Raw genomic sequence first — 17,297 nt, 5'->3', positions numbered from 1 at the left:
GTTTCAGCCAAGTGTCATAGAGTTTATTCAAGGCTAAGTTAGGTTTATGACAGACAAGGGAGTCAAGGTTTATGGGAGGATAAATGTAAAATTGGAGATGAGATCATCATCTGATCAATCACAATCATATTAAATGGCAGAGCAAACTTGATGGTCGGAGGCATAGTACTGCTTCAGAGTCTTTTATGTTCTTATTGAGAGTACAAGCTGAGAGTGACAAAATTTGGAATTGCTTGTGCAGGTGAACTGGATCCAGAAACTACTTGCTTGGCTTCCCTGCTCTTCAATGAGTGCTGGCTGTGTTGTTACGATCCCATCTAATGTTAGACTCGACAACTCAGATCCCAGACTGAAACCTGGCTTGATGGGTCTTATATTTCTGTATGTTATGTAATGTGGTGGTCTTCCACTGAACTGTAAGCTTGTAATGCTGTACATCTGGTTTTAACAATGAAACAAAAGTTTCTCCCAAAAGAAATGTAGATAAAGTAGAATATTTATATGTGACACTATTTAAAAATTGAAATACAATTCTATCTATCCCAATAATATTAATTTACAATACTGCAGTAGCAGAGTTGGCTTCCTTTTCTATCACATCTTGAAATTGATAACCTTTTTCTTGATTAGTCTCACAACTGAGCTTAAACCACCTTTAGTCAGAAGGGAATAGGTCTGGGTGGGTTACTCTTTGGAGGGTCGGTGTGGACGTGTTGGGCCAAAGGGTCTGTTTTCACACTGTAGGGAATCTAATCTAAAAAAACCAAGTTCTTTCTAATTAAAAGAAAATCCCTTTAGGATTCTACCCAAACACTTCTGGTTTGGAACTTTCGACTAAGCTGTTACATGGAGATAATCTATTTCCCATCTTTTCAAAATTAACTCCTTTCTTTAGACAAAACTGTTCCATATGAGTGTTCTGAAGAAGGGTCACCCGACCTGAAGCATTAACTGAGTTCTTTCACAGATGCTGCCAGACCTGCTGAGCTTTTCCAGCAGTTTCTGTTTTTGTTACTGTTTTGTATATCCTATTTCAGGCAGAACATCTGCAGACTGAGAACAAGAGCATTCCAAGCTTTTTTTTTCCCCCCTAGAGCAAAAAAAATAAATTCCTGATGTTTTCTAACTGAAAGCAAGCCAATACTCCGTATTTACTGTCTGCTCAAGACACTGCCAATGCAAACAAATTCCAGTATCACCCCAGGGGCGCGCTCTCTTATACTACTACTTTAAAAAATCATGGTTCCAGAAATATTGAGAATTAATCATTTAAACCCCCACACCCATACACAATTTTAAAAAAACACATGCCTTTAAGTCAAGATCTAAACTGATATTCTATCACCCATCTTGAACCACAGTAACCATTTCAACATGGTTCCTGTCCCTGCCCAAACGGTGACGATGGGGATGATTTGAGGCTGGCCACTGAGAGCGAGTCCAAACTTGTGAAGTTTGATAGAGAAGATAAGGCGATGCTGAGTCTGCCGGTTGTGAGATGTGCTGGACAAGTTCCGCAGGCTGAGGCACCGGGGAAAATTGTGTGAGTAGCTGCTGTCTTTAATGATCGTTGCACAGTACCTGTCATTTGGGGGGGGGGGGGGGGGGTGTCAGTGATTTAAAATTAAATCAATATTTCACTTGCCTAAGTTGTGCATTCGCGTTTATAGATTGTTAGCAATGTGGCTGTGTTTCTGATATCCCACAGCAGTCTTCTCACTGTCTCTCGCCTTTCAGGTAAAGCTGGGGCCTTATTATCTAGCTGAAGGGTGAAATGTGCCTCCCTCTTTAACTGGAAATCTACTTCATGTTCACCCTGCGCTTTCTAACATATGTACAAATGCCGCGTTTGGCGACATTTCTACGCCCCCGTTGTAGCAAGCCTGCTCACTCAGTGTGTGAGTGATTCACTCGCTACACACTGTGCTGTTGTTTAGAGTTTGACTTGTTTTGGGGGTATGTGTTCACACGGAATCACAGCAGAAGTGAGGGGTGTAACTCCGACAGAGTGAAAGCTTGCATTGTGTGTGTGTGTAGCACTGAATTTGACGGAGAAGCCAATCGCTGTTAAAACACGGAAGGAACAATAACTGAATTCTTTGTGCCTGTGATGGAAGCTTTCTGTTTTTCATTTTCCTGCGACTTGCTGCAATGCGATATGGAGGCTGAGTGTTCTTCACTCATTGGCTGCTGTCTTATTGGAATTCCTTGTTGTGTCTTTTCCCAACCCACAGCACTGCATCGTTCGGTTGAATTCCAGCGAAGAAGCAGTTCATCCCTGCGCCCCGACCCACACGAACACGGCTAACCTCCTTCAGTTAGCCATTTCCCTCGGATATCCGTGCGATCTCCAGGCCTGGAGGAGGACTGCGCCATTAATCACTGGGCGGACCCTCCCGCCTGCAAGATCGTGCGTTGATATAGCGCCCTTCACGTCCAAGCTGTTGTGCTGCTAATAACGACTCCATACCCCGTCAGAAACCACGGACCCGAGTTGGCAACTCCTCTGTTTCCACGTAGGTTAACGCTGCAGCGTTTTGAACCCAGGAGCCTATTCCTGCCTGAAATGGCCCTTTGAGATTCCAGCTTCTGGTGGTGGGACATCCACCTGACCCTGAGGTTTTTTAGCCTTAATTTCTCAGAATCGCACTTCACTTTTTTTATATTTTAAAGTGTAAAAACAATTATATTAAATAACCTTTGTGTAAATACTTCAACCTATTCATTTCTTACAACGTTGTCCATCTGATCAGCTTTATTGTTATATACCTTCCCTCTCAAACCATTGGATCGGAGTGGCGTGATGGCTCAGTCGTTAGTACTGATGCCTCACAGCATCAGGGATCCAGGACCTATTCAAAGTTTACACATTCTCTGTGTCTGCCATGGGTTTCAGCTGGGCACTGTAGTTTCCTCCCACAGTCCAAAGATATGCAGGTTGGGTGGCTTGACCATACTAAATTGCCAGTAGTGTCTGGGAATGTGTAGGCTAGGTTGCTTAAACAGAAGAATGTGCAAGAGGGAACTTAAAAGGGAGATTAGGAGAGCTATAATGGTAGGTAGAACAAAGGGAAATTAAGTTTGTTTTTCAGGTACATTTAAGGGTAAAAAGATAACTACGTAAAGAGTATAGCCTATTAAGGGCAACAGCAGTAATTTGTGTGTGGAGCCTGAGATTGTAGGTAGGGTTCTCAATGAATGCTTTGTGTTGTTGTCCCCCCTCCATGTCGGGGGGGGGGGGGGGGGGAAAGAGGGTGGGAAACGTGTGAATAGAAATCGGGGAGAAGGTCTGTGATGTAATTCAAGAAATTCATAGGAGGTTCTGAATGGTCTGGCAAGCTTCAAAGTTGGTAAATCTCAAGGGCTAGATGAAACTTGTTGAGTGAAGAACGGAGGCAATAGTAGAGATGCTTGTCTGGCCATAGGAAAGGTGCTGGATGACAGCCAGTATGACCCATGGCCTTGTTTGCCATGACATCACAAGCACACATCTAAATACTTACATAGACAGGATAGATAGAGTCACACAGCACGGAAACAGACCCTTCAGTCCAAACAATCCATGACAAACACAATCCCAAACCAAACTAGACCCACCTGCCTGCTTCTTGCCCATACCCCTCCAAACCCTTCCTTTTTACGTACTTATCCACACTCTGTGTGTAAAAGATATTGCCCCTCGTGTCTTTAAGAACTCTCTCTGCTCTCAAATACTGAGGGCTTCTGCCTGTGTAGGCAGTGAGCTTCAGACTCTCTCATCCTCTGGATGAGAGAGATTTTCTTCACATCTCCTCTAAGCCTTCTGCTCATTCCCTCAAATCTCTGCACCCTGATCGTTGATCAAGGTGGGGAATAAGTTTCTTCCCATTTACCTTATGTCCCTTCTAATTTTATAGATCACAATCATGTCACCTCTCAATCTCCTCTACTCCATTAAGAAAACCAATCTCAGTCTGTCCAATCTCTTATAACAGACTCTCTCATTAGAATGTTAGCTGGGTTAATCTCCTCTACATACACTCCAGTGCTATCACATCAATGGGGATTCCAGAATTGCACACAAACTGTATCTGTGGCCCTAACTAACACTTTACACAGTTCCAGCACAACCTCCCTTCCTGTACACTCTATGCCTCAACTACTAAAGGCAAATATACCATATGCCTTAAGCACTTTATCCACCTGTCCACCAGGCCGTTTAAGGTCTCAGGACAAAGTCCCTCAGTACTTCCCATGGTCCTTTCATTCATATTTGCTTGCCTTGCTTATCCTGTCCAAGTGCATCATCTCACATTTATCCAAATTGAATTCTATTTGCCATTGATTGCCTCTTGTATTCCAGGCTGTCCTATTTACTACTCCACCAACTTTTATTTCATCCACAAATGTAATCATCAATCCTTACAGTGGTTAGCACTGCATCCTCACAGCACCAGGGACCCAGGTTCAATTCCAGCCTCAGGTGACTGTGTGGCATTTGCACATTCTCTTCATGTCTGTGTGGGTTTCCTCCAGGTGCTCCAGTTTCCTCCCACAATCCAAACTTGTGCAAGCTAGTTGAATTGACCATGCTGAAGTTGTCCATAGCATTCAGGGATGTGTAGGTTAGGTGCATTAGTCGGGGGTAAATGTAGAGTAATGGGTCTGAGTGGGATACTCTTCAGAGGGTTGGTGTGGACTTGTCACGCCAAATGGCCTGGTTCTGCACTGTAGGCATTCTATGACTCTAGTATTTCTTTCACTTACATGGGCCTAGTATAATTCTTTAGGTAGTGATGTCACTGGATGAGAAATCCTGAGGTCTAGGCTCTCTTTTGAAATGTTGGTTCAAATCCTACAATAGCAATTGTAGAATTGAAATTCAATTAATAAAATCTCAAATAAAAGGCTAGGATCAGTGGTGGTTACCATGGCATCTGTCATTGTTATAAAATTCTGTTTGGTTCACCAATTTCCTTCGGGGAAGGAAACCGCCTTCCTCACCCAGTCTGTCCTGCATGTAACACCACACCCACTGCGATGATCCGAAAATCCTAATTTTCCTGCCTTTTCCCCACAACCCTTGAATTCCTTACTGATGTTTAAAAACCTACCTATAAATACCTAGCCTACACAGCCCGCTTTGGTCATAGTTGTATAGTCATACACCACTGAAGAGGCCCATTGCCCTTTCAAAACTGCACTGACCTTTCTCACTTTAAAGCACTTGGCCTGTGATCTTGAAGGTTACAACATTTCAATTGCTTGTCCATGTAGCTTTTTAAAAGTTGAAGTTTTCTGCTGCCTCTACTCTCCCAGACAGTGTATTCCAGACTCCATCCACCTTTTTTGGTGGGGGTGGGTTGGGGGGGAAATGTCCTTAAATCCTCTCAACCTCTGCCTTTTTATCTTAAAATTATGCCCCCTTGTAATTGACCCTTTGGCTAAAGAGACCAGCTGCTTCCTATCCACCCTGTCCATGCCCCTGATCGTCTTGTACCTCTATTGGCTCCTCCTCCACCTTCTGTGCTCAGCCTCTCTTCATAGCTAAAATGCCCCATCCCAGGCAACACTCTTGTGAATCTCCTCTGTAACTCCTCCAGTGAAGTCACCTATAGTGTGGTGGCCAGAATTACACACAGTACTCCAGCTGTTGCCAAACCCAAAGTTCTGTACAGCTCCAGTGTAACCTCCCTACTCTGTATAATCTATGCCATGACTGGTCAAGACAAAGTGTCCTTTCTGCCTCAATTACTCTACTCTAGCTTGTTCTGCCTTCAGGAATCTATGGACAAGCTCCAAGATCTCGCTGTTCCTCTGAAAACTCTTAAAGAATTCCAGTGGTTCACTGTCCACAGAAGAAACTCGTCCTCATTTCTGTTTTAAATCTGTGACCCTGACTCTGAGACCCCCTGTCTGGTACAAGAGTAATAAACATTTCTCCATCAATCCTGTTAAGTCCCTGAAGAATCTTGTATGTTTTAATAAGCTTGCTCCTCATCTTCTAAACTGCCAACAAATACAGGCCCAACCTTCAACCCTTCCTCATAAGACAGCCCCTCCATACCCAGGACTAGCCTAGTGAACCCTTCTCTGGACTACCTCCAATGCTGATATTTCCTGGATTTAAGGATGAAATCTGTTCATTGTATTCCAGCTCTGGTCTGACCCAGTGAATTGTATAACGCAAGTTCCCCACTTTTACACTCCATTCCCTTTGGATTTGCTTTCCCCATTACCCGTTGACTTGAATGCAAACATTTTTTAATTCATGAATGAGGACTCTCAAATCCTTCTTTGCTGTAGCTTTTTGTGGTCTTCATTCAAATAATATTTAGAGCTACTATTGTTCCTGCCAAAGTGCACAATCTTCTGTTTTCCCACATTGTCTTCTCTCTGCCAAGTTTTTCCCCTTCACGTAATCTGTCTGTATCCTTCTCTCAACTCTGTCATCCTCGCACTCGCCTTCCCATCCTTTTTTTTGTCATCTTGTGGCACAGTGGTAATGTTCCTGCACCTGAATCAAGAGGCCTGAGTTTGAGTCTCACCTGTTCCAGAGATGTGTAGTAATACCTCTGAACAGGTTGATTAGAAAAATAGGAAACGATGAGGCAGGCATTCAACTGCTGTGAACAATCTGTGTCTTGGAGCTGGGACTCTTTGCTTGCAAATATTTTAGCCAGAGTAACACCAAACAAGGTTTTAAGTGCAGATGTAATTGCAGTGTTGTGTATTTTCAGTAGGTGTGCCTATCTGAATACTTGCATTGAGTGCAGCTTTCCAGGTGCCACCAATAGACAGTCTGCTTGATATTGTCACTGAAGCTGCAGCAATAGGCAGGCTGTTGAGTTAGTATTGGTCTCCATCTATAGCTTACAGAGCAATCTTATTGCAAGTTGTTAGTGTCAGAATTATGGAATTTGCTAGATTTAGCTCAGGAAAGCGGATACTGTGGTGAATCTGTTTAGAGCTGAATGCTATGTATATTTTGGATTAATGGTGCTGGAAAAGCACAGCAGTTCAGGCAGCATCCAAGGCACTTTGAAATCGACGTTTCAGGCAAAAGCCATTCAATATTTACCTGCTGTCTGTTTATTGTTCTACATCCTATTGACTTTTTTCTTTTACCTGTTCTCTTCCAGCACTCATGTCGTGTGCGTGTAGGTACGCCCTGTTTATTGTTAAGGAAGTGATTTCTGATTGGTTGACTGGTTGAGAATCGCCCGCAATTGGAATAGAGCCTGAAGCATCTGAGAGGTGTGTGTGTGAGAGGCGCATGGACATGCAGGAATGTCAGCTCCATTGGAGTTCAGGCCTTTGAAGGGCTGTTGTAATGACTGTCATCTCACCAATAATGCACTGATTCACTTTTGATAGTTTCTGCTGGTCTGGGTTTCTTCAGGTCCTTATTGGAGATTGGTGAAACTTTAGAATATTGTAGGAGTCACAGGTTTCTGTTTGTTTGCACTGGAATGATGTGACGGATGCCCGAGAACAGTCTGTGCTGGCGCTTGGCTATATTCACTCTGGACTTTGTCAGACCTTTATTTTGGTCTATGTATTAACAATAACGATGGTTGGTGATACAATAAGCAGTGAGAATGAGAGCAGAAAATGTCAAGAATTTGCTGACTTCATTACAAGTCGAAACTGTGCCAAATGAAAAATCCCTGTTTAGAAATGTGATGTCATCCTTTTGATCGGTGTGTTAATTAACTAGTGGAAAGGTTGGACTGTGGAGCTTCAAGTCCATGTAGACAGATCATTGCAATGCATCAGTTGGGTACAAAAAAACCCCACATTCTAAGGTAATAAGTAGAGGGCCAGAATCAAGAGGGACAGAATTTCCACAACAAATAACAGGGTCCTGGTTAGTTTGTAACTGCAATAGTGTGCACATGTGGATCATTATGGGGCAGTAAGTTTTTCTACTGATGAGACACGATGACGCACACACCTCTCAGATGCTTCAGGCTCTATTCCAATTGCGGGCGATTCTCAACCAGTCAACCAATCAGAAATCACTTCCTTAACAATAAACAGGGTGTACCTACATGCACACGACATCGTGTGGGTGGCACGGTGGCACAGTGGTTAGCACTGCTGCCTCACAGCGCCGGAGACCCGGGTTCAATTCCCGCCTCAGGCGACTGACTGTGTGGAGTTTGCACGTTCTCCCCGTGTCTGCGTGGGTTTCCTCCGGGTGCTCCGGTTTCCTCCCACAGTCCAAAGATGTGCAGGTCAGGTGAATTGGCTAAATTGTCCGTAATGTTAGGTAAGGGGTAAATGTAGGGGTATGGGTGGGTTGCGCTTCGGCGGGTCGGAGTGGACTTGTTGGGCCGAAGGGCCTGTTTCCACACTGTAATCTAATCTAAAATCTAATGACATAAGAATATACGTAAGTGGCCAGGCAGTTTTTCTTTACAATTTAAAAGATAAATATGGCATATTTACCATATGGCAGAAATACAGATCACCCTCTCAAAATGTAAGAGACTTAATTAATGATCATTCTATGGTGAACAGATTTTTGATCGATACTGTTAGGCAAAAGTTATATTAAGCTTTGTTTGTGGGATGATGATGCCACTGACTAAGCCAACATTTGTTGCCCATCCCTATAAACCCTGGCGAAGGCGATGGTGAGCTGCGCCTTGAACTTCAGTAGTTCCTGGCAGACCTCTTATATTGTTTGGGTCAGAGTTCCAGGATTTTGTGCCATCTGTACATCCTGTCTGGAAGGTATTACTGCATAGGAATGACTGCTTGGGTACCATTCGGCAGGTGCCTGCACAGTGGCGTACAGTCAGGAGGAAGCTGTCCCAGGAGACCTCAATTGTTTCTGGACTTGGGTCTCATGAGCTCCTGTTTAGACATCAGCAAGGAAAACAGCCTGCTGATTACCCTGTCCCTCACTACAGCAGCTGAAGGGGTCAGGAACTTAAAAGCAAAACACTAGAGAGGCTACTGACTAGACTGGGTACCAAAACAGAGAGAAATTTAAAGAAAAATCGGGGTAAGATGACTTTTTTTTAAATAAAAAAGCTAAAACTTTTTAAAAAAAAGATTTATCTTGATGTGTTGATTTGGAAATGCCAGTGTTGGACTGGGGTGTACAAAGTTAAAAATCACACAACACCAGGTTATAGTTGAACAGGTTTAATTGGAAGCTCCGAAAGCTAGTGCTTCCAATTAAACTTGTTGGACAAAACTTGGTGTTGTGTGATTTTTATCTTGAGGTGTATCATTTAAATAAAGAGCAATTGCAGAGACCGTGAGCTGCTGAGAAATTTGTGCACGAATTGCAGCTGCATATGTAACAAGTAATTAGGTAAGTTAATAGCTTTTGTTTTGAACAGGAGAATTGAATACTACCTTAGCTGTTTGCTATTCAAGTGAGACCACACCCTGGAGTACTGTGTACAGTATGATCACCTTTTTAATAAAGGAAGAATGTGTCAGCGGTCTCCAGCTTATGACTGTTTGACCTATGTATGCAGTTTTAAACAGGCATGTAATTTTAAAGATCTGGAAAATGAATGTTTCCTGTAATTACAGAGAGATTCTGTTTTATTATCCTGTGTTGTTCTGATTTGCATACAAATGGACTTGCAAGTATTCCAGAACACAATCCATTCGCAACCCTGGGACTGTCTGTAAATACTTTGCAAGGTAGACAGGCAGGAAGCTGGAAGAACACAGCAAGCCATGCAGCATCAGGAGATGGAGATGTTGACGTTTCGGATGTCAGATGTGGGCGTAGGTGTGGGGAAAGGAGGAGAACTTGAGGTAGGATTTAGTGAACGCAGGTAGAGGATATGACCTGGTTGGTCAATGGGAGAAATTAACCCGGCTGGTAGCTGGAATGGAATGGAAGGGAGGGGAGGGTTGGGAAGGGAAGGGGAGGGCTGGAAAGGGAGATTTTTTGAATTTGGAGAACTCAATGTTGAGTCCTCCAGACTGCAGGTCGCCCAGGCGGAAGATGAGATATTGAATTTACTGTCACGTGTACCGCGATGCAGTGAAAAGCTTTGTCTTGTGAGCAATACAGGCAAATCAGAGTTAAGTAGTATGGATAATAAATAATAGATAAACAGCGGCAAAAACTAAAACACAGGTACAGGCGAATGTTAAGAGTTTGCGAGTCCATTCCATATTCTAGCAACAGTAGGGTAGAAACTTTCATAACCGGCTGGTGCGTGTATTCAGGCTTCTGTACCTTCTCCCAGATGGTAGAGGTTATAGAAAAATATTGCCAGGGTGGGATAGATCTTTGAGAATGCTGGCGGCCTTTCCTTGACAGCGGGCCTGGTAGATGGATTCTATAGATGGGAGATTGGCCTTTGTGATTGTCTGGGCCGAGTTCACCACTCTCTGTAACATCTTGGATGGTAGAGTTGTCATACCAGGTAGTGATATGTCCAGACAGAATGCTCTCGATGGCGCACCTATAAAAGTTGGCAAGGGGATTTGCTGTCATGGCAAATTTCCTCAGCTGCCTGAAGAAGGAGAGATGTTGGGCCTTTTGTAACCAGTGCATCCACTTGAAGAATCCAAGATAGCTTGTGGGTGACCACTCCCAGGAGCTTGACATTCTCCACTCATTCCACCTCTGTGCTGTTGATGTGTAGGGGGACATGAGTAACATCCCGCCAAAAGTCAATAATGAGTTCCTTGGTTTTGCCGGCATTGAGAGCCAGGTTGTTCTCAGTGCACCATTTTTCCAGGTCTTCCACCTCCCATCTCTAGTCTGTTTCGTCGCCATCTGAGATTCAACTGACTATGGTGGTATCATCAGTGAACTTGTAAGTGGGATTTTTGGCGACACAGTCATGGGTATACAGTGAGTAAATAGGGGGCTGAGTACCCACCCCTGGAGGGCTCCAATGTTGAGTGTTAGTGAGGATGAAATATTGTCCCCAGTCTTCACTGATTGTGGCCTGTAGGTCAGGAAACGGAGGATCCAGTTACAGAGAGTGGGGCTTAGTCCGAGATCACTAAGTTTAGTGATCAGTCTCTAGGGGATAATAGTGTTGAAAGCTGAACTGTAGTCAATGAGTAAGATTCTTACATAGCTGTTCTTGATGTCAGGATGATCCAGGGAGGAGTGAAAGGCAAAGTGATATGGCATCTGACATAGATCTGTTTGTCTGATAGGCAGATTGGAGTGGGTTAAGAGTAGTGGGAGGCTGGAGCTGGTTAATGCCATGACCAGCCTTTCAAAGCTCTTCATGAACACCGACGTTAGGGCCGCTGGACGGTAGTCATTGAGACCTGCTGCATGAGCCGCCTTAGGCATAGGGATGATGTTGGCCTCTTGAAACAGGCAGGGACAGTGGCCTGCTGCAGGGAGAGGTTGAAGATGTCCGAGAAGACCTCTACCAGTTGATCTGTGCATGCTCTGCGTGCACGGCCTGGTACTCTGTCTGGTCCTATCACTTTCCTTGGATTCACACAAAGGAAAACTGATCTGACCTCTGATGCAGTGACTATTGGGATAGGTTCATCAGAACTTGTCGGAATAGATGTTACTTCTCTGCTGAAATTCTGCTCAAAGTGAGCATAGAAGGCATTGAGATGATCTGGGAGGGATGTATCATTGTCTACTATCTTGCACTGTCTCTTTTTAGAACCTGCGATGTCATTCTATCCTTGCCATAGTCACCGGGTGTCTGTCTGGATCTCGTGTGGATCGGTATTGGTCCTTGGCTGTCTTAATAGCTCTGCGAAGGTCATACTTGGATTTCTTATTTGAGTGGGTCTCCCAATCTGAAGATCTCATGCCTTTGTTACTCCAATTTGCAGTCTGATTTGCTGTGGCAATGGAGGAGGCCAAGGATGGTCATGTCGGAAAGGGAGTGGTTGGGGGAATTGAAATGGATGGTGACTGGGAGGTCAGGTCAGCTCCTGCAGGCCTGGCTGAGATGCTCAGTGAACTGTTCCCTAAGTTTACGTTGGTCTCCCCAATGTGGCGAAGACCACATCGGGATGCAGTAAACTGGGTTAGATTAGATTAGATTACTTACAGTGTGGAAACAGGCCCTTCGGCACAACAAGTCCACACCGCCCCGCCGAAGCACAACCCACCCATACCCCTACATTTACCCCTTACCTAACACTACGGGCAATTTAGCATGGCCAATTCACCTGACCTGCACATCTTTCGACTGTGGGAGGAAACCGGAGCACCCGGAGGAAACCCACGCAGACATGGGGAGAATGTGCAAACTCCACACAGTCAGTCACCTGAGGGGGGAATTGAACCTGGGTCTCTGCCTCTGTGAGGAAGCAGTGCTAACCACTGCCACTGTGCTGCCCACGGTGTAGGAGAGGCATCTGTCTCACCTGGAAGAACCGTTTGGGGCCCTGGACGGAAGTGAAGGGATTGGCGTTCCGGCAGGTTTTGCATCATTTCCGGTTGCAGGGGAAGGAACTTGGGGTTTGGGAGGGTGGGGGGATGTTGGTGGGGAGAGTGATGCAAACCAAGGACTGTCAGAGGGAACTTCCTTGGGGAAGGCAGAGAGGGTTGGGGAGGGGAAGATGTTATTGGGGTAGGGTCTAGTGGGAGTTGGCAGAGTGTTTGAGGGTGATGCATTGTACGCGGATACTGGTGGGGTGGTAGGTGAGGACAAGGGGGACTCTTTCTTTGGGTTTAGAGAAGGGGGAGTTTAGAGTAGTGGAATGGGGAATGGAGGTGGTGCAGTGGAGGGATGACTGGATGGGGAAGAACATTCAAATTAGGTGGACATCTGGGATGTTTGGGAGTGGAATGTCTCCTCATCCGAGTGGAAGGATTGGGAGAATGGGATGGAGTTCTTGCAGGATACTGGGTGGGAGGAGGTATAGTCCAAGTGGTTATGGGAGTCTGTGAGTAAAACTTCCGTCTGGCGACTGTTGCCGGAGATGGAAATGGAGAGGTCAAGAAAGGGGAGGGAGTTGTCCTAAATGGGCCAAGTGAATTGTGAGGGTTGGGTGGAAGTTGTGGGTGAAGTTGATGAACTGCTCCAGGTCAACCTGGGTGCAGGATACAGCACCCCCACCCCCCAGCTGCCAATCGGATCCATTCCTCCCGTTGACCAACCAGATTGTACCCTCTACCTGTGTTCACCTACCCCTATTTTGGCCAAAAGATCTGGAATTTTCCAATTATCTCGTGTAAAAGTCGGTCTTAGTTCTTCACAGATAACAGATCAACATTTATGAATCAGTGTGTGCTGATCATCCTGCTTCACTCCACTCCTGGTCTTCAGAATTACCATATTCAAAATTTTTTTTCTTTTCAAGATCAACTGGCTTTCTGCTAATTGGTAAGGTAAGAATTTTGACAGGCATGAATTTCAGTCCCTCAAAAGTCATACCCGTGTAGAGGTTGATCCCATAAATTTAACCTTTTAAAAAGTAGTCAAAAAAATTGGCGATTATTCGACTATGTACAGTAATTGAAACCTACAGGACCTGGAGGGGTCTGAGCGAGGTAGATGTGGAGAAAATGTTTCATTTTATGTGAGTATCTATAATGAGGGGTCACTATTTTAAAAGCACAGCATTGTCTATTTAAAACAGATGAAACCGTTTTTGTTTCCTCAGATGGTCATGAGTCTTTGGAGCAATGCTTCTGCCGTCTTGAGGAAAAGAGTGTCTTTGAATCTTTTTATGGCAGAGGTAGGTAGATTTTTTGATTAGCAAGAGGGTGAAAGATTTTTGGGATTAGGTAGAAATTTGGAGTTATCAGGTCAGCTGTGATTTTATTTTTGTGTGTGTTGGTGGTGGTGGAGAGGCTTGTTGGACTGAGTATCCCACTCCATCTCCTAATTTGTTTATTTGTAATTAAAGCCTGAGGGAGTGAGACTCCACATGATCATGGTAAATTTTTAAAGCTAGTTTGGTATTAATCAACATTCGCCAAAAGGCTGCTCAGACTTGAAATGACTTGATTGTAGCATTCTGTCCCATGTTTAGTTCTGTCAAGTATATACAGTAACTTGGCAGCATTTGGCACAGGCCATTGGCTAACGAGGAATTTGGGAAGGGTGCGGGTGATGTTCATGAGAGTAGTGTGTGGTCCTGAAGAGCTTATGTTCGAAACGTTGATTCTCCTGCTCTTCAGATGCTGCCTGACTGGCTGTGTTTTTCCAGCACCACACTCTCGACTCTGATCTCCAGCTTCTGCACTTTCTCCCAGGTGATGTTCATGAGATGCCAGCTGTAGCTATGGGGAGAGTTGTGTAGTGTTGAACAGCGAGAAGAAACTGCCCAGGTAGAAACTAATTTGAGAGTTATCTACAGTGCATTGTGGGAAAGGGAGGAACGTAACAAATATTGTAAGCAATAAGAGAAACATTGAGGTTGTAATGGGCAATTCAGCACAGATTGAGAGAATAGTTTGGGTTATAAGATGGCCACTACCAAGAGTCCATTTGAGCCATCTAGTTGCGAAACATGAGCTTGCTTTCCTTCCATGAATGCTGTCCAACCTGCTGTGATATCCAGCATTTGTTTTCATTACAGGTTCCAACATCTGCAGTAATTTGCTCCTGCATAGTGTTTTAGCCTGAGTTGTTTCAGGGATCTCACTAAGTAGGTAGAATGTGTTTGAATATTTAAACCCATAAATATTACTTAAATTGGGATACTGTCCTTGTTAGAGATTTTTTTTTGTCCTTTGGTCACCCCTTTTACAGCGTAACTACTGGTTACCTTCTGACTGTGCTTTTTTAATCTGTTCACTCACTTTGGAAAGTTAATTTTGTCAAGAGTAGATATTTGTTGCTGTTTGAAAATAAAATGAGCCAAAGATTCTGAAACTATTTCAAACTGGTGAGTCTTTAACAGAATGCTATTCAGAATCCTAGGTAGAGGTCGTGATACAGTCGTTGCCTGAAAGAGGCATTGACCTTGGAAACCTGTCGTCCTGCTCACAGCTGAGTCAGCCATGCATATGGGTGGCTGCAGCTTCCTCCTGCTAGGAAGGAGTGGCTCTAAAGCTTGCCAGCTGCGAATTTTGTATTTGTATTTTTTTGATAATATACCTGTGATATTTTGTTTCCCTTGAGTTACTCAGCAGTACGATGGAGGTGACCTTCAACACTTAGAAACCCTGGCCAGTCCTGTAGGGTTGGCAACTCCAGTGGGACTGGAGTCACACAGGGCTGGGTGGCACATTTGGGTTAGTGTCAGGGGTAGAGCTTGGACAGCATCTGAGAGTTGGGTATGGGCTGGGGAGTAGAGGTGCAGTATCTCCTAATATTGAAGGTTGTTAATTACCCTGGTTGTCATCACTAGACTGACTGACTGACTGACTGAATTCACACCTATTGTCAGGTTTGATGTTACCCTTCAAGAATCCCTGTATTTGCAGGCAGCACATGTCCATACCGACCTGATTTCTTGATCAACACAATTGTAGGTTTATCATCAAAGTAAACTTGTTCAATGAATAAACAATATTCAGTTTACATACAGTTAGTAATATAGCATAAGTGTTTATCCCTCTAAATATCCACAAACCATACATGTAAATGAGCACCTCTACTCTGATTTATCTGCAAAGATTGGCTAAAGTGTTTATTTTTTTCAAAAAGCCAACAGGTTATTCTAGAAGGCAAAAGATAAAATGTGGATTGTCCTGAAGTCTGTCACTAATGTTCTGCAGCATGTGGTCAAGTCACTAATCACATAATGGTCTCTGGCAGCTTTGCAGGCACAGCCTGCTCAGGGAATATAATAAAGGTCAAATCTTTCAGAAGAACAGAAGTTTCAGCTTGAACAAGAATTAGAGAATCCCTACAGTATGGAAGCAGGCCATTTAGTCCACTGAGTCCACACTGGCCCTTTGAAGAGCATCCCACCCACACTCCTCCTGTAATCTTACATTTCTCATTGCTAATCTACCTAACCTATATATCCCTGGACATGATGGGCAATTTAGCATGGTCAGTCCACCTAGCCCACGCATCTTTGGATTATGGGATGAAACTGGAGCATCCAGAGGAAACCCACACAGACACTGGGAGAATGTGCAACCTTCACACAGTTACCTGAGAATAGTATTGAACCCGGGTCCCTGGTGCGGTGAAGCAACAGTGATAACCAGTGAGCCACCCTACCACCTCATAAATTCTAGGCCTTACTTTTTTGGAAACAGGAGAGATCAACTGGGCAGCCTTTCATGGCTGGCCCCTTGACTCTCAACTAATCCCTAGATACCAAAACACACTCCAACTAGTCTCAAATAGCCCCAGCATGGGTCTATAGTAAAGCTAGCAGTTTTTATCAGTCATGTGATTATCAGAAGTCTCGTTATATCAAAAATTTCCATTGTGACCTTTTTTGAAAGAAACATTCCTACTAGTTATAGAAAAATTTAAAATCATTTTTTTCCACAATTCTTAAATTTAAATCCTTTGTGAAATATTGAATGTGACACATCTTTGGAATTTTAGTCTGTGGGCATGGTGTGGTGGTGCCGGTGTTGGACTAGGGTGGACAAAATCATAAACCACACGACACCAGAGTTATGGTCCAACAGGTTTGTTTGAGACTGCAGGCTTTTGGAGCCCCTCCACTGCTCCTTCCTCAGGTCTGTAGATGGGCAGAAAAGTATGGATTTATTTAGGGCCTCCAAAATCGGGGAGGCCTGACCCTAGCTTCTTTTCACTTGAAATCTCCCTGCTCATCAATGCCCCCATCCCACCCAAGGATCTCGCTGGTTTGTCTCATTTTAATTTCTGCTGCCCAGGAAGAATGATCAGGGTTTGAATAGATTTTTTTTAATCCCTACCATGCCGATGTAAAGATTTATTAGAATGGTCCAGATAATTAATGTTATAAACATGGTGGAGACACCTGAAAAGCTCCATAGTGCAGGAAAGGTTTCCCTGTGGCTGATAATGAGAGGGCTCGGGCTGAATGTGATGAAGTGAAGGAACATTATGATGTAGCGTGATGTCATGATCTTGGAGGGAGGGAAGCAGGTACAAAACAGCTCAAAGGTGGATAAATACTTGGAGAAGGAAAGAATTGGGCAATGTCTGTCTGGTAAGGATTGAATCAAAAGCTCTGTCAGGATGAAGATGGCACAAGTGTGATGGCTTAGTGACCTCTTTCCATCAGCTTTGGTGCTCACCTGCTTTGGTTATTTTGAGGAGAGACTACTTGTGGGAGATGGCAATTGGAAAGAAATTTCCCCAATTAGCCCAAGATGGGGAACTCTCCTTTCATCTGTGATCGACTGGATCTAACTGACCATTTGAGGTGTTTGGTTGGGAGGTGGAGCAGGGAAGTGGCAGAATCCATGAGGTAGTGACAGGGGAGCACCC

The 17,297-nt window shown here is 44.2% G+C and overlaps 1 protein-coding gene across 4 annotated transcripts in view; it reads left to right on the top strand.

Moving 5' to 3' along the window:
- LOC122542342 (beta-1,4-mannosyl-glycoprotein 4-beta-N-acetylglucosaminyltransferase-like) overlaps positions 1–17,297 on the top strand; it is a 48,607-nt gene that overhangs the window by 14,075 nt on the left and 17,235 nt on the right. The window contains exons 1-2 of one of the 4 annotated variants that reach the window (XR_015752582.1): positions 438–1,543; positions 2,235–2,705. The exons of 1 other annotated variant lie outside the window; for it this stretch is intronic. Coding sequence is in view for 1 of the 3 variants with exons in the window: in XM_043680011.2 (XP_043535946.1) it covers positions 1,476–1,543 (68 nt within the window). In the remaining 2 variants the exon portion in view is untranslated. Of the gene's footprint in view, positions 1–437; positions 1,544–2,234; positions 2,706–13,401; positions 13,483–13,566; positions 13,642–17,297 lie in introns of those variants that run through there. 2 more of the 4 variants (XM_087978401.1, XM_043680011.2) reach the window with 2 other exon arrangements.

The sequence above is a fragment of the Chiloscyllium plagiosum genome, unplaced genomic scaffold (assembly GCF_037043375.1).
Source record: "Chiloscyllium plagiosum isolate Xiang-an unplaced genomic scaffold, Cpla_swu_hap1 HiC_scaffold_33, whole genome shotgun sequence".
Taxonomy (NCBI): Eukaryota; Metazoa; Chordata; class Chondrichthyes; order Orectolobiformes; family Hemiscylliidae; genus Chiloscyllium; species Chiloscyllium plagiosum.
Note: the sequence above shows the minus strand (reverse complement) of the source record. Positions and strands in the feature narration are given on the sequence as shown.